The sequence below is a fragment of the Schistocerca cancellata genome, chromosome 1, assembly GCF_023864275.1.
Source record: "Schistocerca cancellata isolate TAMUIC-IGC-003103 chromosome 1, iqSchCanc2.1, whole genome shotgun sequence".
Taxonomy (NCBI): domain Eukaryota; kingdom Metazoa; phylum Arthropoda; class Insecta; order Orthoptera; family Acrididae; genus Schistocerca; species Schistocerca cancellata.
Window position 1 is genome coordinate 368,232,813 of NC_064626.1, and position 25,819 is coordinate 368,258,631.

Here is a 25,819-nt window from a genome sequence, read left to right on the forward strand (position 1 = left end):
GGAGAATAATTTGGTAACAGGTATTGTGGACAAGATTGGTGGTTTCAAATAAAAGCTGAAACTATGGAAAAATCAAATTCAGGTTCATGAGATATAGCATTTCCTGAAACCCAAGACACTCAGTTGTGTGCAAGACATGACTGACATAAGTTTCATTAATCGGAACATATCATGATGAGTTCTCAAACAGATTCCAAGACTTTGCATGCTTAAACACATTTTGATTTATTTGTCAGACTGTTGTCATTTTTGACTGCTGATGTACATCATTACTTTCAACTTGAGCTGATAGATCTGCAGTATAGCACTTGTCTCAATTACCTCTTTGTCCAGTCCACAAATTTACAAGATTTTTATAAAATGTTACTCCCAGAGCAATATTTTCGACTGCTCAGAAAAGTTATTTCAATGTCTGCTTCAACAATGTGTACTGACTTTTTTTTCCTGTTGTGGTATTGACAAAGTCCTGCCAGCATTCAGGACTAATACATTTTAATCTGAACAGTACGAGGAAAGATTGCTACTTACCGTAAAGATGACATGTTAAATTGCAGACAGGCACAATAGAAAAAGACACTTACACATTAGCTTTCAGACAAAGCCTTCATCACAAAAGGAAACATACATACACATTCATTCACACAAACAAGCACATTTCACACACATACAACTGCCATCAGTGGCAACTCTGACTGAACTGCAACTGTCATGTAGAACAGAAGCAGTAACCTGTAAGGGGAAGGGATGGTAGGTTATGGGTGCATTAGAGGGGGGGGGGGGGAGAAGGGAGTACTGTCTCACGGAGCATGCAGGAACTACACTGCCAACAGGCGCAGCGTCAGGGAGCTGTGAGGCAGGGAAGTGTGGAGGGGAGGGGGGAGGAATGAGGAGCAAAAAAGGAGAGGATCAGGAAAGGGGAAAGGTGGGTGTGTTGGCAAAGGGAAGCACACAAAGAAGGTGGAAAAGAGAATACGTAGAAGGCTGAGGCCAGGATGATTTCAGGAGCAGAAAACATATTTTAATAACTCCAAACTGTGCAGTTCAGAAAAGCTGGTGGTGGAGGAGAGGATCCAGTGTGTGAAGCAGTCACTGAAATCAAGCATGTTATGTTCGGCAGCATGCTGCACCACAGGATGGCCTACTTTGCTCTTGGCCACACTCTGGCAGTGGCTGGTCATCCTGGTTGACATCTGGTTGGTAGTCTAATATAAAAAGCTGTGCTACGATTGCAGCAGAGCTGGTATATGACATTGCTGCTTTCAATGTGGCCCAGCCTCTGATGGGGTAGGATGAGCATGTGACAGAACTCAAATAGGAAGTGCTGGATGGATGGACTGGGCAGATCTTGCACCTATGTCTTCCTCGGGGATATGATTCCTGTGGCAAGGTGTTGTGATTGGGAGTGGCATAGGGATGGACTGGGTTGCTGTGGAGGTTGGATGGGCAACAGAACACCACTTTAGGAAGGGGTGTTGTTGATACTCCAAGTTGGAGTCTCCATTGTTACATTTTGATCTGAGTGTCTTCACACTTTTGGCTATATCATGAACCATAATTCCAGACATTTACATATCATATAACTGAAATGTACAAATTTATAAATATTACAACTTAATGTTTACGTAATATAGTTATTGCTTTGGCAGAAGGATAAAAAGACGAAAATAAATGCTAGTGATAAAATCCTGCTTATAAAAGTATGCTACAATATTTGCCTCTTGGAAATAGTCCCACTGTGTTGCAAACAAGTCTTCCTGTTTGTCATTTGTGCTGCCTTTGGCATATAACCATCTGACTGATACACCAGCACAGAGCAATGCAGTATTGAGGGAAGCTGAAGTGCTAGATCCACTCGGCTCTGCTCCAGGTGTGTCTGGCCTGGTGCAGGTTACCTGTGTGTTGCCACCCACATCAATGTGGGAAAACAAATCATATCCATCTTGTCAATAGTAGTTCAAAAATGCTCAATTGCTTGGCATTATTTGCTCTTTGTGTTGGTCGATTAGTATCTTTGCCATCAACATGCACACAATTTTCTGTGTAATTGTCAAAACAGCAGTGTGTCTGACATGAGGAAATTTGTAGCTACAGTATCAATCATCATTTGCTCATCAGATCGCACTATTTGGTCCACTTGTTGCATGATTTCAGGGTCTAGAGACTGGGCCTGCCAATCCACTCTTCATCGTATCTACTTGTTTAGCCACTCTGCCTAACTCTTCCTTCATTCAATACTGTTATCCCACAAATCAGGCACAATATTTGATGAAATTAAGCAACTGTAGATAATTTTGCACATAAAAATCTAACAAGAGTATGCTCTTCATAACTGACAGAAGCAACAATTTTTGAAGTCATTATTGTTTCCTTTCACCCATAACAAATATAGCTGAAATGAAACAAAGGCTTCTGTAACTTTGTAAACAATCAATAGATGATGCTGCTTTTGTCCAACACTGTTCTGAGACGGTAACATTTATATAAAAGCAAACAGCCCTTGCTTTCTCAATATTCGTTAGATATAAGAATCAGTCAGAACTTAGTACCTTATCATTTTTTGCAGTTTTACTTTCAAGGAATCAGTGTCAATTTACATGTCATGTAGCTACAACATTCACGAAAAATGGTGCACTTTTAAATATCATTTCCATCCATCTCAACAGTTTTTATTAATCTCTAAACAAAGGCCCATATTCCAACATGAAAAATATTCAAAATAGCAAGTACAGTAATCTTCTGTCAGAGGCCTGAACAGATGAAACTTTGCATATATAGGGTTTGTGATGTATGGCAGTGAGGCACAATTTCCCCTGCAATCTTAGCATTGGTTTTTAATCTTATGAGTGCTATTGCACAATAATGCAAAACTAAGTTTTTATTAGCAAACTTGGTAATGACATATTCCCACAAATGATTGTTTGCTGCTTTTCCCAAATATTCATCAGGTCCATACAATGCTGACCACAAAAGGCACTCACCCTTACTTTCTCTGAGGATTGTGCAGTTCTGAAATGTTCTTCTTCAGTGACATTATGTGGTATAATTCCTTCAACTCCCTTTTCAAATTCAGACTAAAAGAAACGAACCCACGTCTACATGCTGTCACAGTATTTTCTAAGACCTCTTCTCTTCCCACTCTGAAAATGTACATAAGTTGGTGGTTATTTATTTCCTTGCCTCTTTATTATGATTTTTAATGCTTGTGACATCCAGCATGTGCAAAACCTTTGAGTAACATTGTTTAAAAAGAATGATAATCATGTTTTTTTTTAATAGTGGAAAGCTTGCATTACATTGCATCCCTATGTTACCTGGTGGTCTGATTAGTCAACAGCATTCATCCAGCAATTTTAATTGATGACAAACACAGAGTGCAGCTGTATTATACCCACTGTAGCACCCCATCAATATGAATCATGTTTCAAATTCAGTTTTTCAGATTTCTTTTACCACACACAGTCTAACACTCACATGTCAGCAATTTTCTCAAACGTGACAGCACTATTATCTCTTAACACAACATGTGACATTCCCAAAGAATATGAAACAATACTCAGTCATTGGGGCCACAGGAAAACTCTTCATGAGATGACAAATATGAGACATTTCTTTCTGACTGTCTACCTGTTGTGATATAAATAACCACGAGTCACATATATTCTGAGCTGTTAATCACATTTTTGGCTAGTATTAAAATTTTCTTGTGTAGCACAAGATCTGATCACTGATTAGTGATATCTCTGAAACACAATAACTCACTCCGACAGCATGACTTTCTGGTTCTTTCACATATTGACTTGAAAATTTATTTCTTGTTTTGTTTCTTAGATAACATGCTATTTTGATGTGGTTTCCTTTTCAAAGACTGATAATGTTTTTAAGATACTGTATATAAACATAAAATATAATTATTCTCTTCCAGTGCCTGGGTCATCTTCTTAGTTAATGAACCATGTTTTCACCCATGATAATGGTTGAAGATTTTTGACACACACAAACATAACTACTCTAAAAAAACATTGATGCGATTCAAAAGGATGATACAAACAGGGTTGCCATAAGTTTCCCCAAGTGAAATTACCTGATTCCCAGACAAGTTTTAGCATTTTTCCCTGATAAATTTTGTGATCTCAAGGGTAAGTAAAGACATAAGTTGACAAAAAAATGTAAGGACTTTCATATTTCTCCCCAATGTGAGCAAAAATCTTAAGTACTAACATGAACATCTTTTGTAATGAACTGTTTTTAGATGGAGAAAGCAAGCCAAATGGTATATGTGTTTCATTAAGGCCACTGTTGCTATTTTATTTCAATAAAACGAAACACATTTGGTGACAAAACTACGCATTTTCTTGGTGTCACAAGACAGAATTAAAATATCTACACTAATTTCAGAAATAAGCTCAGAAATATGTAGGTGTCTTGAAAGAAGTGTGTAAACCAACACCATAGGTGACCACCAATAAAATGTTGGCTCTATTTTTATTTCAAGAAATATATGAGTACGCCAGTGACTGCCACCATTTTCTTTTTGTTATCACTCATACTTTCTAATATATAAACTACTTTCAAGGTGCCAAAATGTACTAGAATAAATAAAAGTCTATAAAACACCGCACTGTACAATGTGCTTGTGGTGAGACAGTCACAATACCTAAACTCCATCGCCCGCGGCCTCTGGCCTGCCGAGGAGCACTGCAGTCATAGGTCCATGGATAAACCATGAAAATGCGCCACATTATGCCACATGCAAACAGATCCGGCCTGCAGGTAGATCAGTGAGACCAGATCCAATGGGCGGGGCTTGCACATTAGTGGGAAACGATGGGCTTCAGATATACAGAAATGGCGTGCAGTTTTGGCCATCATGAAAGTCTACTCATGTGGCCAGCATGTCAAAGGCACCATGTTGATGAAATGAGACTGCAGTGATCAATCTATGCAGCAGATAACTTGTGCAAATATTCTGAGAATCAGTACTAATGAAGATAGGTAGCAGTTCACCATAAAGATGATCGCTGAGCCACAGACAGGCATGTAGAAAAGACAACCACAGCCTCACAACTAAATTTTTGGCCATAGCCTTTGTCAGAGAATGAGACCACATACACAATCACAACTCGTGCATACTTGACCGCCGTCTCTGGCCGCTGCATCAACAATCTCTGAGCATCAGATCCAAACAAACCACTCCTCAAGCCTCCCTGCCTCTCATCGGCAGCTGCTAGGCTAGCGGCAAGAAGTGGTGGCAGCACTGACTGCAAGCTGAGGGGAGTGATAGGAAGGGGAGAAGCAGTAAGAATGAGGAAGTAGGGAAGCAGCACCCAGCCAGCGACAATGCATGACATCTCATAAAAAAAAAATCATTTCTGAGACAAAAATGAGATTTTCCCAGTGGTTTTTTTTTTTTTTTCAAATTTCCCTGAAATTTCTCTGACATACTTGAAATTCCCTGATATTCCCTGATTTCCAGAACTTGTGGCAACCCTGAAAGACCTTCAACCCTAATATGTGCACTGCATTACTAGTATTGCAACAGGTTTTGAAAAATGTAAAACAGTGACAAATATTTTAAAAATATATTCTACAATATTTACATGGGTTATATACCTAAATTATCTTGGAATTCTGCTGGACTTGGAGGTGGTGTCTTGGATGACTTTGGTGAGTGAATCTCTGAAAACAATACAGACAGTATTATATAAGATGTTTTAGAGACAGTATGTGTATTTATACATAGGCTTCAAATGATTGACATCGAGGCCAATTAATTATATTATAACTGTGGATTCAAATACATCATCTCACCCTTCTTTGTTATTACAGTTGTCTCAACAATGTGGGGTGATGAAACATCTAGCTTCTCTAACTGATCTGAAACTTTCTGTATCTCATTTCTATATGTCTGTCCTTTCTCATGAGACAGAAAATCTTCCATAATTCCTTTAACATCCTTTTCTTCAGCTGCATACTTTTCCTCACCTTCTACATAATCCTTCCGCTCAAGTCCTGCCATTTTTTCATCGCCTGTAAATGGGCAAAAGGCTGACAATTTACTAAATTGAGGCCTTTCTATTAAATATATGGAAACACTATCAAATTTTACCTTTATCTTTGGCCTGTTTCTCAGAGTTTACCAGTTCTTCAACAGATTCAGACTCCTGTAGAAGCAGAAATTGTTTAATAATATAAAAAATAGAATAAATAAAATTATATAAAAAACTGATTATATAAAAAACTGAAATGGTAAGTACCTTCATTAAATCTTGCTCTGTGTAAGATGGATCAAGACTTGTATTTCGTCGAAGGGTTGCATCTCGAGATGGTCCAAGCTCCTCTCGGAGGTTGTCAAAACCAGATTGGTCAAGATGAACTTTAGCTACAGCACGTTCCATGTCATCTGTCACAAGCTCCACATTAAAGACACACTGGTTCACAATATCATCCCTATTTATTTTTCGAAGTGCTTTTTCCAACACATTTCCTGGAAATTAATAATTGATTTTCATATAAACTCTTGTATAAAGTACACATGGAAGTCCTAAATCTTTCTGCTTTATCATTCGCATCAATAATGCAATTATGACCCAAATAGCAGACACATAGGCACTGAGTTCAGTCTGTAGTGTCAACTTCCTAAGACTTTGCTAAGTTTCTTCCTTAAGCCTGTTTGTGTTCAATATTCAAGACCGTCAGTTTGAGGCCATATATAGTATTATAATTTATGTAATGTTAACTATGTGGACATAACAAACTCAAATTTCTTCGAAGTACAGAGAATATTTCTGTGAAATGAATAACTTTCTAGCATTTTTGTTTTGCATATTGGTATTCCAGCTGCTACAGGTTTATTTATAAAGTGTCATTTTTTATTTTGTGGTACACTGTTGCTATTTGAGTTTACATATCATCATTTTTGTCATTTGGAGATAGTGAGTGGAGTGTGGACATAGAAAATGGAGTGCCTAGTGGAGAAATCATCACATTTCCAAGATACTATTCTGTCTGAGTTCAACAGAGAGCTGACAGCAGTGGAGGCAACCAGAAGCATTTGTGCTGTGTATGGGGATAATGCCATTAGACAAAGCATGGCAAGAAAATGGTTTTCTCATTTTAAGGAGGATCGTTTTGACATTAGTGACTCTCCATGTTTATGAAGACCTTCAGGTTTGGTGAAGATCGTTTAAGCCCATTAATCCACAATGATCCACATCAGTGTACTCAGTAACTGGTACATGTGATGAACTGTAATCATTCCACCATCATGTGACATTTGCATGCAGTGGAGAAGATTCAAAAACTAGGTGTATGGGTACCATATGCTCTAAGCCAAAACCACAAAAATTAGTAGGTGGCTATGTGTGCATCTCTGCTTGCTCATCATTAATTGGCTCGTGAACAACACTACACATTCATGTCCTCTATCATTACCGGTCATAAGAAATGGCATCTTTATATCAACACAAGGGAAAGAGAGGAATGGTTGAGCCTGAACAAAGCAACAATTCCCTGTACAAAGATCTGTGCACATTCACCAAAGATAATCTTATGAATCTGGTGGAATAGCGACGTTTGGTGTACCACAAATTAGTTCCCCGAGATGTAACCAACACTTCTGACATTTATTGGCAGCAACTGCTATTGTGTACCCATCTTATTCACTAAATCTTGTACTCACAGATTTTCACCGTTCCTGCTCCCTATCAACAACCTACCAAGAACTTCCTTTCCATATGAAAATGCACTCCAAACATGGTGCAACGAGTTCTTCACCTCAATACCACATGACTTCTACAGTTTTGGAACTGAAAAGTTACCCCAGCATTAGCAGACTGTCATAATAGTGAAGAAGAATATAATAGTGATGACTGAAGTCCTGTTACATGCACCTGTTTTGCTTCCTTACAGGAAAATGCTACAAAACTTATGCAACATCCTAATATTTAATAATGTCAATTAATGAACTTAATTTGTGCACATGTAAAGAAACTGTAATGCTCTGCCATTTTGTAATTAAAAAAAAAAAAAAAACTGACCCTGCTATCCTAGAATATGAACCAATCTATAGCAACCATCTCCACAGTATTCTACATATCTCATTAAACTAGATATTAGAAATGGAAATGAATCTTTGTGTAGCTTCAGTATGATGTACAGAAACATGGTTAAAAAAGGAAATAAACATATTTAGGTAATTTAATTTGAAATGCAATAAAATATGATTTCATGAAAAACAACCAATAAACCACTAACTACATTCATATACACACTGAACTTGGACTAGGCAAATCCACATTGCAAATCAAAATATAATATGGCAGAAATACAAGCTACACTGTCATACAGACGAAAAGGAAACCATTAAGGAAAAAGATTAATTCGGACAATATCCAAGTAGAGACAAAAAGTAACACCTGGGAGATCAGAAACTGATAATCAATATAGAAACATTTCTACTGAATATACTTTGTACCAAACATTTGCCTTTGTAATACTGCAAATACCTAATGGTGGAAGTCACAGTAAGATGCAAAGACAGTTCTGAAAATGAGAGTTGACAAATGTTTTATGTCTGCAGTTGAGGATAAGGAATTAATAATAAGTGTAACACTGCCCCAAAGTTTCTGACTATCTAAAAGTGATATTTTTTAGAGAACAGCACCTTTCATACTGATACGACCCACTTAGAGGCACTACACCTTTGAAATGATACTGATAGCATGTGATATAAATAGCAATCTCCCTCTAAGATGTTCACTAGCAACAAAGTTTACAACTTCTGGGGCTCCCTTGCTCAGATAAATGAATGTGAAACGTAAGGAACAAATAAATATCACTTGAGACATGAAAATTTCACCTCTACACTCATCAGACTATTGTAATGAATGTACAGAAAATATCATCTATACCAGAAATACATTGTTTTTTGGAGATTACTAACTTACCATTTGCTTTATTACCCGATGTCTGAAGCCACAATCGCAGCATCACCATGGCTTGTTGATTCACATTGTCTGGATATTCAGTCTTTATTAGATTTACATCTGAAGTTGAGACTCCTAGCTCACCAGCTAAGGCCACCCAGTCTGATCCAAGAAGGTTTGATATATCTGAGAGGCGTATGTCAGCCCGATGAATAGCATCTGGATGACCTACATAAATTAACAAATAAAAATTATGTTACACACATGTGTTATTAGGTGTGAAGATTACACAGAGAATATCTCATTTTAATGGAAGAATCATTACCAAAAGAACCAAGTAAGAGCGACAGTGGCAAAAGAACACAAAGAGAAGATGTGAGTAGGTTAGAAGAAGAGGAGGTGGAGAAATTGTTTAAGATAGAGATTAAAAATAGATTAACAGAACTAGAAAACAAAAGCAATAGGAAAGAAGGTGAAGATATTGATACAAAATAGAACAAGACAATAACAGTTATAAAGGAGACAGCACAGGAACTATTAGTAGATGACAAAAAAAGCAGTTGAGGCCAGGAAGACAGCCACACAGGCAGTGATGAGCAATAGTCACAAGAGAACTGAAGAGAAAAGATCATTCATTCATAAATAAATAAACAGAGAAGGCAAGGAGGGCTACAGCCAGAACAATACTAAACAGTTTTACTGGACAATGAGAAGCTGCAGAAAAGAGTACACAACTAAGCCTACGATAATGAAGGATGAGAATCGAAAACTGATCACTACAAATGAAGGGAATCTAAAGAACTGGAGGAGATATCTCAAAGAACTGCTGAACAGCCCAGTAGACACCTACAACAATGAGTACAGGGCACGTAACAATCAGGACGTACAACCATTAGTTGAAGAACCAACTCTGATGGAGGTGAAAGAGGCAATAAAAAAATTGAAAAATGGGAAGGACCCAGGCATAGACATGATATCAGCAGAGCTCTTCAAAGAATGAGGAGACAAGACATATGAATGGTTAGCTGAATTGATAAAAAGAGGCGTGGAGGAAAGAAGCAATGCCAGAGGAACGGAAAATTGCTGCTGCATGTCCCATGAACAAAAAGGGAGACAAAATGTTGACACAGAACTACAGAAGTACATCTCTACTATGCACATACTATGAAATAACATCAAGAATTAAACTGTAAAGACTCAACTCTTACACTGAAGAAACATTAGACACAGCACAAGCAGGATTCGGAGACTGTAAGTCAACAACCAACCAAATATTCACACTAAAGACAAATACTAGATAAGAACTGGGAGCACAACCAGGATACCTTCTGTATGTTTATAGACTTCAGCAAAGCATTTATGACAGCATAATGAGAGAGGAGGTGTGGAGGATAATGGCAGAGTGTGGGATACCAGACAACTAACTAAAATGTGTAATGGAATCAAAGCATGGAGAGAAAGTACAGGAGGGAGCTCTATGAAACATTTGGGGTAAAAACAAGAGTGAGACAGGGAGATACATCATAAACCATGTTCAATATGGCACTCAACAAGACCCTGAGGAGAGTAACACAAGACTGTACAGGAGTCACCATAGGGAAAAAGATAAATGTTCAGTTTTTCATAGATGATATTGTGGTGATAGGAAAGAGCATGGAAGACCTGGAGAAAAATAGTAAATCACTAGAAATATTAGAGCAGCCACCTACGACTCAGCAAAGTACTTGGCGTCTTTGCTCAAACCAGTGGTAGGAAAGTGTCCACATCATATAAATAATTCTAGTGATTTCATCGGCAGACTTAAGTTACTGCAGCTGAAAAGTTATGACTTGTTGGTCAGTTTTGATGTAGTTTCACTTTTTACAAATGTACATCTTGTGGACTCACTACATCTCACTGACAATAGGTTTGGAGCTGACATTACAGTGCTCTTTGAGTGCACCCTCTCCTCTACATATTTTTTATTTAACAATGAGTTTTATTAACAATCAGACAGTGTTTCCATGGGGAGTCCTTTGTCTCCCTTGGTGGTCAATCTTTTTATGGAAAATTTTGAGGAGCAAGCACTCACCTCAGCCAATTTTAAACCAACAGTATTTTGGCAATATGATGATAGTACTTTTATAGTCTGGCCTCATGGTTTGGACTGTCTGCAAGAGTTCCTACATCAACTCTATACATGAAAACATAAAATTTACTATGGAGTTGGAGAAGGAGGGTTGCCTGCCATGTTGAGACATTCCGGTGCAATGTAAGTGCGATGGCATGCTTGGTCATTCCGTATATAGAAAGCCCATTCACACAGAACTTTACTTGCAAACTGCTAATTGCCACCATCCGGCACAAACGATAGGTGTTTTGAAGACATTGATTCACTGAGCCCACGCCATCTCTGACACTAATAGTTTGCAAACAGAACTGGAGCGCCTGCAGACTGTATTTCTGAAGAATGGGTTTTCATCCCAGCAAGTGGAAAAAGTGATGCAGACCTGTAAACGACAGTGCAAAGAAGAGGAAGAGGCCTTTAAAATGACTGCCTATTTACCATATATTGGTAATATTTCAGCACAAATAGGCAGAATACTAAGAAAATATTAACTGAAAGCAATCTTCACCCTCCTGCAAAAATTTCGTTGCTGTTGGGATCTGTCAAAGACAACCTAGAGCTGTGCAAGGCAGGTGTTTACAGGATTCTGTGTGAATGCAGCAAATCTTATTTAGGGCAAACAACACATACTGTGCAGGATCGTATTGTAAAACATCAGCGGCATACTCATCTTCTTCAGCCTTGTAAGTCTGCCATCGCCGAACACATATTTCCACTGGTCATGTCATAAATTACAGTGAGACAAAAATTGTTGCCCATATGTCTAACTTTTGGAGTTGTATTATTAATGAATCCGTGGAAATATGACTGTCTTACAGTGAGTCTCTTATTAATCGAGACAGCGGTTTTCAATTGAATTTAGCATGGAATCAATCATTGAAAAACTTCCATGTCCTCCGTAGCCGGTGTAGTTCTGTGATGGAACAGCGGGAAGACTATCAAATTTATATCGATGTGGCGAGTTTTCACCATGGAGGGCACATGGCACAGCAGAATCGAATGCACTCAAGTTGCGCACGCACAACGCCAAGTGAATTCACCAAACATGTGCCGCCGGGGCCTTAAATATCAGAGCTCAGTGCAATTTCGCCAGTATCACCTGAAGATGGCCAGAAGAGTCTGCGCCGAAATATTGTAGCAGAAGTTACTAACATCTGGCAGTTCTCCTGAAATTTTGTGGAATAAATGATAAGTTGCTCATATGGAAAAATGATCTTGTACCAGACCTTGGACTAACAATGGCTGAGATCAGGCAGGTTATGGAAATGTAGGATATCGTTTTCCCCTTCTCTTATTCTCTCCTCCCCCATCCCTCGCCAGTAGCACATCCTCCACTTTACTGTTATTAGTAGCCTGTGCTATGTTCCTACATCCATGTTAACACCATTTTTAAAAGAATGTAACTACAGTAGATGAGTCAGTATGTTTCTGTACTATTTCCTTGTGAATATTACTTCTCTGTACATTTATTGTTTTTGTAATAGAGAGATGGAGCAGGGGTATTCTGTTATGTGAATATCATTGTAGCTACCATGAAAATACACACAATACTTTAAACGACTTTCTCTACTGATACAGATCTACATGAGGCTCAGTAAGTTCAAAATGTAGTTGCCAGTACACCTACAAAGAAAAGACAAACATAGTTCCATTACCTATACATTCTGAGTAGGTATGTGACTGGTAAGTATGTAATTGCTCATGTATTCAAGCTCCTGGTGTCGCTGAAACTTAGTACTGGAAAGCCATGTACAAAACTAGGGATCACTACAGAAATCAAAGTATCCTGTGGAAGGAAAAGTGAAATGTATCTCTTGGTAAGAACAAATAGAGATCCTGAAGTAATGGTCCTCTAAAAAAAACTCTCATAATTATTGTGAAATATTATTAAAAAATGAAGGAACATGCTCATTATGTCAGAAGTCAATAAGTCAGACAACAGAATTGAGGCTATACAGAATGAAGTGAAATGAGAGACAGGACTAGCAGTCAGAGAACAGGATAACACCACTACTAAACTGAGTAGAAGGGCTATAAATGAAGAGTCAGAGTTAGCAAATATATTTAATAATCTTTTCTTAAATATAGTGCAAACAGTTCAAGAGAAAAATCACAGCAGTATGTTGAAAAAATAACTCTAATGAAATTCAGTCAAATGAATCTATCACCAACTTCTTCTAAAATTAAGAAAATTATACATTCTCTCAAAAATAAAAGCTCATTTCATGTTGACGGTGTTTACAATGGAGTACTAAAGATTTGTTCTTGTATAGTAAGCCCTGCCTTATCAAAAATATGTAATGCACCACTAACTCAAGACATTTTTCCAGATAGATTTAAATATGCCACTGTCAAACAACTCCATAACAAAGGGATAGGAGAGATGTCAATAACTACTGACTTTTTTCAATGCTGACATTATTTACCAAAATTTTTGAGACAGTGACGTATTCTAGAATAGTATTTCATCTGAGCAACAAAAATATCCTCAGCAAATCACAGTTTGGATTTCAGAAGAGTTGTTCTACGGAGAATGCCACTGACATATTCTCTCGCCAAATTTCACAAGCATTAAATAATAAAATAGCACCAGTTGCTATTTTTGTGACCTATCTAAGCATTTAACTGTGTGAATCACAGTAATCTCCTAGATAAACTGAAGTTTTATGGGTTGCATGCTGTAACCAACAAGTGAAACACATTACATCTGATTAAAAGAAAGCAGAAAATTGTGTTTAGCAATTTAATCAATGTAGTCTGGGGACTGTCTGTGGATAAATCCCATATGGGGTTCCCCAAGGCTCAATCTGAAGTTCAATATTGTTCCTCGTGTATGTAAATAACCTTCTGTTCAATATACAACAAGCAGAATTAAGTCTTTTTGCAGATGACTCTAGTGTTATAATAAATCCAAGCGTTCATACAGAAACAGAAGAAATGGTAAATAATGTTCTTAAAGGTACCACTGATTGGTCTTTGTGAATGGTTTCACCCTCAGTTTTAAAAAGACACAATACATTAAGTTCTGCACATATAGGGGTACTACACCAATGATAAGCAGTGAGGAAATACAAATAGGGACGAAACTTCAAAATTCTTAGATGTTCATATTGATGAGAATTTAAAATGGTAAAAGCACATTTACAACTCCTAAAACAACTTACAATGGTATGGTCCTGTAAGACATGTTGAAACGTACACTGAGATTTTTTACACAGGAAAAAGTCAACGTAAGAAACGCACTGTCAAAATTTTAGCTGGTAAGAGGCACTGCAAGTATTAAAAAAATAGCTGAAAAGTGCCAAACTCATAGTGTGCCAGGCGGCAGTACAAATGTACACCACTACTGGTGCTGCAGCAACTGCGCATGCACAACTAGGCACACTCATAGCCGATGTCAGCAGTACATTTGTATACAGGAAACGTGGCACGACCTGATCATAACTGTTATGGTGTAAAGTCAAGCGCTGTCATGCCAGTCGGGAATGAGAGAGTAGAGAGGGCTGTGAAGAAGACATCAGCCAACTGAATGCTGACTGACCCCTCTCCAGGACAACAACATGACAGCAGTAGCCTCTATGCGAAGAGAACATAAGTGCCATGCCCGACTCGCCGTGGCCCAGTTCTACAGAAGCTTCAAGACAAACGACCTGATTAGAAGAATCAACTGTATTACTTCACTTGTATTAGGATTGGTTATGCTGAAGAACCTTACTTATTTTGCTTGTCGCCTTTTGCTTGAGACATATATAGATGACACAAAGTTACGTAGTGTGATTGTTCATTTTGTAATAAAACTCATTAATACGATTTGCCTGAATCATTGTCTAGCAATCCGAGGAAGTAGGTTTCCTAGATACCCCATATTTGACGACTAGGAAAGATTCAACAGTAATTTTTAAAGGACATTTCAGGTTACCGTTCTCTGATAGTTTCTCTGACACTACAGTACACAGTTACAATTCTCTCGAATCACCATCTCAAGTAACATCTATTACAAATTATCAATTGCTTTTTGCAGGATTGGTAAGTATTGACAATACAGATAAAGGTGAATTAATATTTACTGTGCCTTCATAAGGCATGCCTGCCAATAGTACCTTTTTTTTCTTCCAGTTTCACAATAATGTGGAATCCAATTAATGTTCTCAATTTAGCAATGATGAAATATGAAGAATGTGGTTCCCAGCAAAAATCACCTACTTCTCCTGAGGATGTACAAATGTGTCATTTGTTAGTTGATTTCCTTGACATTCATTTGAATGATATCAACATTTCATTTGAAATTGTGGATACGTTAGAAGAAATAGGAAATAACTGAGATGATTCCATGAATTGCGGTTCGGACAAAGTCATTTGTGCCAGTAACAGTTCTGAAGAAGAATACCTTCCATGCCTAAAAAGAACATGTACTGCAACAGCTTTTAGCAACAAAGAAAAGGCAATGAAATTTTGGTTAAACAAAGGACGGAAAAAACGCTTGAAGTTATGCAGTGTGCAAAGGCGTTTCTGTTTCATAAAATCGGAGCGTGAACTGTAGAAATGGAAGAATGAATTACTTGAAGTAAGAAATATGCGCCAAACGGAAACCTGATACCATCTGAATGAAAAATTGTTCAAAAGATTTAGAGGTGTTCGTGAGAGGCTATGCACCATTACTGATGGAGATCTATGAGACTGGGCACTCTGATTTGCATCTCACATGACTATCGCTAATTTCCAGGCTTTGTTCAAAAATGGCTCTGAGCACTATGGGACTTAACTTCTGAGGTCATCAGTCAGGCTTTGTTGACCTGGCTACGCAGGTTCATGAAATCGTACAGAACAGGAAGTCGCAAAATTACCAAGTTTACATCACGTAAACATGTACAGCAGCTGCCAGTGATAGACAATGCTATAGAGAAATACATAGCTGACGTTAGGACATAACTTGCTGTTATCCCCGTAACTGCTGTTTATAACACTGATCAGTCAGGTGTCATGGAAGAACTGCATGCACACTGCACTTTATCATTTTGGGGTGAAAAACAGATGGAGTCGGTTGCCCAATCAATGATGCAATGACACATTCATATACGATAATGCCAGTGATTAGTACAAGTGGTTTATTGTTTTCGCAGCAGTATATCTGTCTTCAAGAACCGCAAGGCAAATTAAAACCAAAAATAAGGAATGGATTGTTTAATTACATTTTGTAATCAACATATCAAAACCAAGAAAAATGGAAAAAATTTTCAACATTTCCTTCCAAACATATTCCTACCAGCTGCAAAAATTAATTCATTGCTTTTGTTGGATTCATGGTCTGGACATAATTATGCCTCTAATTTTGTGGAGAACAACAAAAAAATCTGAAAAAGTAATGTGGGCTCTGCCTGGAACTAGTAGTGCGATTCAACCTCTCAATAAATAATTTTTTTTACAGTGGAAAGCATTTTTCAGAAAATTATCAGACAACATAATTTCTGATCCTCTCTCTCATTTCAGGTTTATCAGCAGAATGGTATTCTTAAGCTACAGTCATTTGTGCATTACCAATTTTCTTCGCCACATTTTACGAATTTGATCAAGTATGTCTGGCATGCATCACAGTTCAGTCTAAATAAAACTAGTGGTTACTGCGAAGAGCCTGACTGCATCAATTTTTCCTTTGTCCAATGTGCCTGGTGCAAGAAAAATGCTTTTTTTTCCATTCAAAACACACTTCACATTTTTGTGACAACTACAAGGAATAAACAAAGAACTGTTTCACTGACAGTCAAATGTACGACTTCAAACATTATTATAAGGAATTACCTACAGGAATTGTTACAAAATGTAGTACTGCAAGACACATTTCATTTCAACAAATTACAAGTCCTCATTGATGGAAGTAGTCTGTGACACCAAACACTGCCATGATTTTATTTTCTATGCTAGCCACTTTCATCAGCATTACATGTGCAAGAACTGAGCTGTTGATATGGAGTTATTAGTTTAAGCCAGGTTTTCATTGGAGCAAACTACCTAACAAGCACAAGCAAAAGAGAATTCTGTCTAGTGTACCTGGTAGGCCTCTTACAGGTCTTTCAGCTGGGTGTCATTGCATCTATTTACATGTCCCTAACCTTCACCAGTTACCTAATTGGAAACATGGAACCCGAACCACATGTCTTTCATGGCCACTCCAACATCTGTGAGAAGTGAGTGCTCCATTAAAAATCATAGTGAAAAAGTTGTGGTCTGAACGGGATTTGATTCCATGATCTTGGGATCACAAAGTGCGCACTTTGCCACTAGACAATTTTTATTTTAGGAAAAAAAATGACCATTAGACCTTACATGCTTAGTGGAAACACTAGCTGTGTTGTCTTGAGATGATGCTTGATCTTAGTAATTAGTGTTCTCTTTATAAATTTCCCTACAATGGTAATGCAAACCAGAGAAAAATAGCAGCTGACATACAAGGAAATTTTTGGACCAGTGCTAAGGAGATATGGACCTGCAGTTCCATGTAAAGTGCACAATCTCCATTAATGTCACGTTTCCATACAAATTGAGACACTTAAATTCTTCCCTCCCTGCACCATTTTGCACACTCCTTCAATAACAGTGCATTTGCCATGGAAAATAATCCTCACTGAATAGCAAAGTTTCATATTGTGGCTCTAACAAGATAGAATTGCATTCTGCATGCCGCAAATATTAGCTCCAAAAACTAAAAATTAATAACACAGCATTCATAGGCAATGTTTGCTACCTTGTGTTCTCTTCCGTTCCCTCTAGTATAAATAATTCTACCCATATACAAGCAAATGGTAGTGAATTTTCTGCAAATGCTCATTTGCATGTGCTCACTTCCATTTGCTCCACTGAAAACCAGGCTTTAGATGCTTAAAATCGGTATCTGTGAACTCCGGATAATCCTGCTGCACGGCACTGCATGAGGGATTCGCCAAGTCATGTGCTATGTGGTCAGGACGGTACAATCCACCGTTATAGGCTGTTCTTCATGTGGTAAAATGTGTAACTTAACATTTTTTACAAAATACTTGCAGGCCTCTGAGCAGCTAAAATTTTGGCAGTGCATTTCTTTCATTGTCTTCTTCCTGTGTACAAAATTTCAGGTTAGGTTTTGACATGTCTTATTGGACTATTCGCTGGTTACTTCAGCCACATTTGCATTTAGCATCATTGCAAATCTTGGGGAGAAACAAATCAGTAACTTGACATATTTTGCGTATCTTCATTCAATGATGGTATGTGGAACAATGTTCTAGAGTAACTCATCTTTAAGAAAGAAAGTCTTCAATGCTCAAAAATGTGCATAAGAGTAGTAAGTGTTGTACACCCATGATCATCTTGTAGACATCTATTTAAAGAGTTGGGCATTCTGACTACTGCTGCACAATATACCTACTCCCTCACAAAGTCTGTCATAAATAATTCACTGCAGTTCAAATGGAACAATGATATGCATAATTACAATAGCAGCAGAAAAAATGACTTTCATTACTCGTCACTAAGGTTACCTTTAGCACAAAAAATGCTGCACAATGCCGCAACAAAAAAATTTTAATAATTCATCCAAGGATATAAAATGTCAGACAGATAGCAAAGTAAAATTTGAAAACAAACTCAAGTTTATCTTTGACAACTCTTTCTATTCTGTAGGAGAATTTCTATTACTATAACGTGTAAAATACGGTGGGTAGGAATTACTAACTGACATCTGTAGATTATTTTTTACAGAACCCACTTTATAAATGTTCAGTATGTAGCCGTATTTAAAAATTAAATTGTCACATGTTTGTAAAGTGACTCATTCCGCTTCATAACGATTTATTGTGCAAATGATCCATGCAACATGAAACGATTATTGTGCAAATGATCCATGCAACATGAAACTAACGAACCATGTATTTTGAAATGGCATGGAAACAGCTGGTATTGTAAATACTGTTAATAAATGGGTGTGGCATCAAATGAGACTGTAGTGTACCAAGAGTAAATCTGCAACTGTCAACTCACTTTTCAACAACCAACAGCACTTCCAGGAGATCATACCACCATCATTCTCATGTAACTAAGGTTGATAGGTGAAGGAACATCATGAAGTACTCAAGCAGAGCTGTTTAATTCTTTGATAAGCATCAGTGTAGTTCAGTTCCGGAGAAGGTGTGTCATGTGTACTGATGGTTCTCAACTGGAGCTAGCATATCACTGATATAAGACATCAAAGAAATTAAAACAAGCTGCTGAGATTGTTATTACCATGAAAATACCATGGTGTAGATATTAGAAGCTGCACAGCCAGTATGGTAGTATGCATGTGTAGCGTACCTATTTCCACATTTTCGGCAACTTTCTCATTAATTTGAGTTTACGATTCAATACAATATCTCAGGACATAGCAGGAACATGTCAATCTCCAAAATGATAGAAGGATTTTTTTATGAAAATGTGTTACCACGTTAATCACCTGAAGACATTTTGCTCAATGATAAGTTATAGGACAATCAGTGTAGAAATATTTTCCTGCAGCTGAAAATCCTGATAGTCAAAGTGACAGTTTTTATGTTATTGATATACAACTTTGAGATCAGTGCTGTGGGAGGGTCTGAGTAAGAAATAATTAATGTTTTTGAATAATGGCACTGGAGATAAGTACTGAGAATACCACACACAATATTTTGCTCTTGTCATGACATGAGTTACTGGAGAGGTTGTTCAGAGCAATTGCAGGGAAAATGAGACAGAAAAGAGATTTCACAGAGCAACAAGCCAGAAAAACTGGAGTCTTCTTAGGAGTCAATGAAAAACTGGGCACACACTGACTCACAAATCAAATTAACTAGTGATCATCGTCATACAAAGTACATATTAAATGATAATGAATATAATAGAGGGAAACATTCCACGTGGGAAAAATATCTTCCTAAAATTCACAAACCCAATCATCCCAGCCGACCCATTGTAGCTGGTTACCAAGCCCCCACAGAACGTATCTCTGCCTACGTGGATCAACACCTTCAACCCATTACGTGCAGTCTCCCATCCTTCATCAAAGACACCAACCACTTTCTCGAATGCCTGGAATCCTTACCCAATCTGTTACCCCCGGAAACCATCCTTGTAACCATTGATGCCACTTCCTTATACACAAATATCCCGCACATCCAGGGCCTCGCTGCAATGGAGCACTTCCTTTCACGCCGATCACCTGCCACCCTACCTAAAACCCCTTTCCTCATTAACTTAGCCAGCTTCATCCTGACCCACAACTTCTTCACTTTTGAAGGACAGACATACCAACAATTAAAGGGAACAGCCATGGGTACCAGGATGGCCCCCTCGTACGCCAACCTATTCATGAGTCGCTTAGAGGAAGCCTTCTTGGTTACCCAGGCCTGCCAACCCAAAGTTTGGTACAGATTTATTGAGGACATCTTCATGATCTGGACTCACAGTGAAGAAGAACTCCAGAATTTCCTCTCCAATCTCAACTCCTTTGGTTCCATCAGATTCACCTGGTCCTACTCCAAATCCCATGCCACTTTCCTTGATGTTGATCTTCACCTGTCCAATGGCCAGCTTCACATGTCCGTCCATATCAAACCCACCAACAAGCAACAGTACCTCCATTATGACAGCTGCCACCCATTCCACATCAAACGGTCCCTTCCCTACAGCCTAGGTCTTCGTGGCAAACGAATCTGCTCCAGTCTGGAATCCCTGAACCATTACACCAACAACCTGACAACAGCTTTCGCATCCCGCAACTACCCTCCCGACCTGGTACAGAAGCAAATAACCAGAGCCACTTCCTCATCCTCTCAAACCCAGAACCTCCCACAGAAGAACCACAAAAGTGCCCCACTTGTGACAGGATACTTTCCGGGACTGGATCAGACTCTGAATGTGGCTCTCCAGCAGGGATACAACTTCCTCAAATCCTGCCCTGAAATGAGATCCATCCTTCATGAAATCCTCCCCACTCCACCAAGAGTGTCTTTCCGCCGTCCACCTAACCTTCGTAACCTCTTAGTTCATCCCTATGAAATCCCCAAACTACCTTCCCTACCCTCTGGCTCCTACCCTTGTAACCGCCCCCCCCCCCCCCCCCCCCGGTGTAAAACCTGTCCCATGCACCCTCCCACCACCACCTACTCCAGTCCTGTAACCTGGAAGGCGTACACGATCAAAGGCAGAGCCACGTGTGAAAGCACCCACGTGATTTACCAACTGACCTGCCTACACTGTGACGCATTCTATGTGGGAATGACCAGCAACAAGCTGTCCATTCACATGAATGGACACAGGCAGACAGTGTTTGTTGGTAATGAGGATCACCCTGTGGCTAAACATGCCTTTGTGCATGGTAAACATGCCTTGGTGCACGGCCAGCACATCTTGGCACAGTGTTACACCGTCCGGGTTATCTGGATACTTCCCACTAACACCAACCTATCCGAACTCCAGAGATGGGAACTTGCTCTTCAATATATCCTCTCTTCCCGTTATCCACCAGGCCTCAATCTCCGCTAATTTCAAGTTGCCACCACTCATACCTCACCTGTCATTCAACAACATCTTTGCCTCTGCACTTCCGCCTCGACTGACATCTCTGCCCAAACTCTTTGCCTCTGTATATGTCTGCTTGTGTCTGTATACGTGTGGATGGATGTGTGTGTGTGTGTGTGCGAATGTATACCCGTCCTTTTTTCCCCCTAAGGTAAGTTTTTCCACTCCCGGGATTGGAATGACTCCTTACCCTCTCCCTTGTTTGTGTGTCTATCGATGTGCCAGCGCTTTCGTTTGGTAAGTCACATCATCTTTGTTTTTAGATATATTAAATGATAATGTTATACATAATTCTCCTGCAGGAAAAAAGTAAGATGCAGAATGGAATAAACCCACAATATGTGCAACAATTAGAACATTTTTTCATTTTCTTTTACTTACTAATGCCATCTCTAAGGAAACTGTAATTTTTTTCTAGTTCCAGCAAGTCTGGTTCTGATGGTCCAGCATCAGGAATAACATTATCAGGTAGCACAATGTTGAGAGTACAAATAGGTGTTTGAGCTGGTTCCCCTTTAGCAACCTAAAGAGAAAAGAAAGTATTCCTATGGTAAAGCAAAGTCACAAAGGGATATGTAACATATTACATCTTACAGACAAAAACACCTATGGTAAAGCAAAGTCACAAAGGGATATGTAACATATTACATCTTACAGACAAAAACACCTATGGTAAAGCAAAGTCACAAAGGGATATGTAACATATTACATCTTACAGACAAAAACATAAACATAATCTGTTTTTACCATGAAATATCTTACAAAAACATGACCATTCGTAATTCTTGATATTTTTCTGCGAATATATTAAGTTAGTGAAATAGCTGACCTTTGGTTCTCTCATAAAAAGTATTCTACCAACAGTATCTTCATCTGGATCTTTTACTCGTACAGTGAAAGGTAAACGATTTTCTTTGAATGCTCTGAAACCCATTTGTAGTTGGTCACCAGACTTCATCACAGGAACCAGATTACCAGCAAATTCAATGTATACTGTCTTCCCTTCTTGCACCTGTATAAAGGAAGAATAAAAAAATCCAACAGAATTTCTAACATCAACTTTATTTTGGTTATTTTCTGTAACATGCAGTAGGTCCAACAGACTACCTCAACATCTTTGCTTTTAGCCACTTCTGTAAAATGTTCCTGGTGTTCCAGTGTCTTATCTTCTTTGTCATCAGTCATACAAAACACACGCAGTCTTGCTTCTAACAGATCAACTCGTTTTGCAAATACAACAAATCTGTAAAATAAGAGAATTTCAATAGATTACTCCTGGACAGTAATGGAAAAATGAGGCAATCTCATAAATAAGATAGTATTACTTTGCCATAAATGGGGGATGTATAGATTCACGATATAGCTCAGTTGCCATTTTGGTTGCATCTGCTATGTTCCTGCAGTCCATTAGCCAAAACCGTGCTGAAACTGTTGTAGTAAATGTAACACAGTCCTTCACAAATGTCAGAGGAGTAGAACCAGTAACATCCTCCCATTGTGCTCGTGTTGTTCCACCTGTAAATATCAGAAAATGTTGTTTTATGATTTTAACAACAGAATGAACATTAAATACAAACAATAATAATAATAATAATAATAACAATAATAATAATAATCAGTATGAAAATACAATGAAGGTTTTCACAGCCGGTTAGTATACATACATTAAACAGAAATTCTCTGTATGCTTTACCTGTAATGCTGCACAGCAACCTGAGTGTTGGTGCATCTCCAGAATACTGATTTATCATCCCTTTATTTGCTGCTTGTGGAACAGGTATTGTCAGTGTGATTGGTTTGTGGAATTTTCGTCTTCTTGGCTCAACAGTGACAATAGGTGAAACAGCAACTCTGTTCCCAAGGAGTTTTGCTGCCAAATCAGCAGAGATAGGTTGAGCCTGAAGAAGGCAGCAGCAAACAATAAAATTGTGTTTATTCAGCTTCTACTGGCATAATTCATGACAGAATAGTTTACTGGTGAACAGCTTGATTTTAAAATCCAAAAGGCACAATATTTCGGGAAGCAATCACATGGTCATCATATGGTGCACTGAAGAACAGCTTGTCAGTGCACTTGATGATGGCAACATGGTCACTTCAAAAAATATTGTGCTCACTGGACACATACATCTTGCTATTTACCCATGAACTATTTTGTCAATATTAAAAATTACAAAAATCGAAAGTTAACAGTTAACAAAATCAAGTGAAAGTTACAGAATGGCTGATAGATAAACTTATCCATATATACTCTATTTCAAACTCCTAAACACATGGTTTTTTTCTGCCAGAACTCGCAACACACATGGATGGAAAAAATATGATGGAAAATACTAGATAAAAGTAAGACCACTGAGAGTTGCAGATCAAAAGGCAACTTCGATATACAATAATGAAAAAGTGGTACAAATAAAGATCAAAGTTAGATTTATATGTGAATTAAAATGTCCAGAGTATACTGTGATGAAATCTTTTCAGGCTTTGTTGAAACATCGCAGAATTTCAATGAAGCCACCAGGATGGAAGCCCAAAAACATTTCGTCAATGTTAGATTTGTAAACATTAATTACATACAAATTGCCATGTAAATCTTTTCATTTGAACTGACATTATTGTGTGTTTTTAGAGGCATGCGTTTATCACAGTTATGAAATGTTACTACAGAAAATTCTGCCAATTAATCGATCCAAAACTGAAAGATCCCATCAGTAATTTTAAATAAGAAATAGGAAGTAATATGGGAAAACGTACTAACAAACAAAGAGGTCACTGTTAACAGACACAAAAGGAGTAAGAAAGGAACTGTTAGAGAATAATATGTTCATCAAAAAGCCTTTCATTTGACTGTTTTTGGAGACAAAAATGTTTTAGAATCTAAAAATAAAATATTATAGTACAATGACATTAGCTCCCTTATGTTCTTAACTTAGACAACACTTTTTTGACACAATTACTCCTAGATGACTCATGCATATTTTAAACACCAAAGTGAAAAAATAGCATGGGATTTTAATTAGTTTTTTGCTGTCAATTTAACTAATTCTGAAAATTTCATCATTGTATTTGTTATCATACCTGAATTCCAACTCTGATCTTTTTGGTAAGGGCATCTTGTGGAAATACTGCTTGTACTTGGGGAACAACACTTGAGGACACCATGCCTCCTTCAGGACCAATAGCATGCACTTCCTGCTTCACTCGAGATACAACAGCAAAGTAATGTGGGAAGTCAACCGTAAGAATACGTGTTATACGATTTGTATGGAGATCTTCAAGTTGGCTCATTTCTGAAACAAGATGTGGTGGAAAAAATTGACTTTGTGATTATAACAGTCATAAAAACAGATGATATTGAAATTTAGAGTCCTTATGATTAAAAAAATATTTTTTTCCCTCTGAGATCTTGCTTGTGCTACAAGAAATACAAGAAGAGTACATGTGATTCTTCAGGCTTTCTTGGCATATCTGTGAATATATGGTTTCCAGCTCTGCTGCTGGACTGCTGAACTATGTTACTACGTGTACTTGCGAGTGGTAAACCGTACCAACAACTTGGCGATATCAAGTAGTTGCCTTGAGGAAATTTACACAATGTGACCCACAGCAGGTCTGAGAACCATATATTCAAGAAGAACATTAATGACTTATTAGCAAAAGAAGAAAAAGTTTAAAAATGTATTTCATCTTATTACTGTATTCCTATTTTAATTAATTTGTTTATTTTTATGGAATTATATATTTCACAGTCTGTGCACTACCAATAAGGGTAAAAGCAGTTAGTGAAATAATTCTTAGTTGTTTTGTTGATAATACAGTGTCTTTTCCATTCAGTAACGAAAATATCAATAAGCAAATCAGTAATCAGAACAGAGAATATACAGCTGGTGGAAAAATTCACACTATATTACTCTCCCTAAGTATACCACCTTCTGCATGCCTAATCCCCTAGCTAGATGTTTAACTCCATAGAGTCCTGCTGTTTTTCATTGTTACACACCCACCTCCATCAATAGTTACGTTCACATCATATTTTATATGCAGAACACACTATTGATTTTTCTTCCCTTTTCCCAATATTTGTTCCTCAAGGGCTGCATTTTACATTTTTTCTTTATGCTTGTTTAGGTATGGCTGAAATGAGTCTGGTACTGATCACCAACATTAGTGCATTTCTTGCATGCCACCCATTTTACCTCTACTTTGCAGATTCCACCCTGAGGAATGT

The 25,819-nt window shown here is 38.0% G+C and overlaps 1 protein-coding gene across 8 annotated transcripts in view; it reads right to left on the reverse strand.

Annotated features, from left to right (window-relative positions):
* Nucleotides 1-25,819, reverse strand: part of LOC126174843 (ankyrin-2-like) — a 310,128-nt gene that overhangs the window by 30,081 nt on the left and 254,228 nt on the right. For 6 of the 8 annotated variants that reach the window (XM_049921264.1, XM_049921248.1, XM_049921232.1 and 3 more), the window contains 11 exons: nt 24,670-24,881; nt 23,288-23,492; nt 22,920-23,109; nt 22,702-22,837; nt 22,424-22,606; nt 21,976-22,117; nt 8,946-9,152; nt 6,255-6,484; nt 6,107-6,161; nt 5,809-6,027; nt 5,611-5,676 (listed from right to left, as the gene is read on the reverse strand). In XM_049921264.1, coding sequence (XP_049777221.1) covers nt 5,611-5,676; nt 5,809-6,027; nt 6,107-6,161; nt 6,255-6,484; nt 8,946-9,152; nt 21,976-22,117; nt 22,424-22,606; nt 22,702-22,837; nt 22,920-23,109; nt 23,288-23,492; nt 24,670-24,881 — 1,845 coding nt within the window. The remainder of the gene's footprint in view (nt 1-5,610; nt 5,677-5,808; nt 6,028-6,106; nt 6,162-6,254; nt 6,485-8,945; nt 9,153-21,975; nt 22,118-22,423; nt 22,607-22,701; nt 22,838-22,919; nt 23,110-23,287; nt 23,493-24,669; nt 24,882-25,819) is intronic. The other 2 variants (XM_049921257.1, XM_049921291.1) reach the window with 1 other exon arrangement.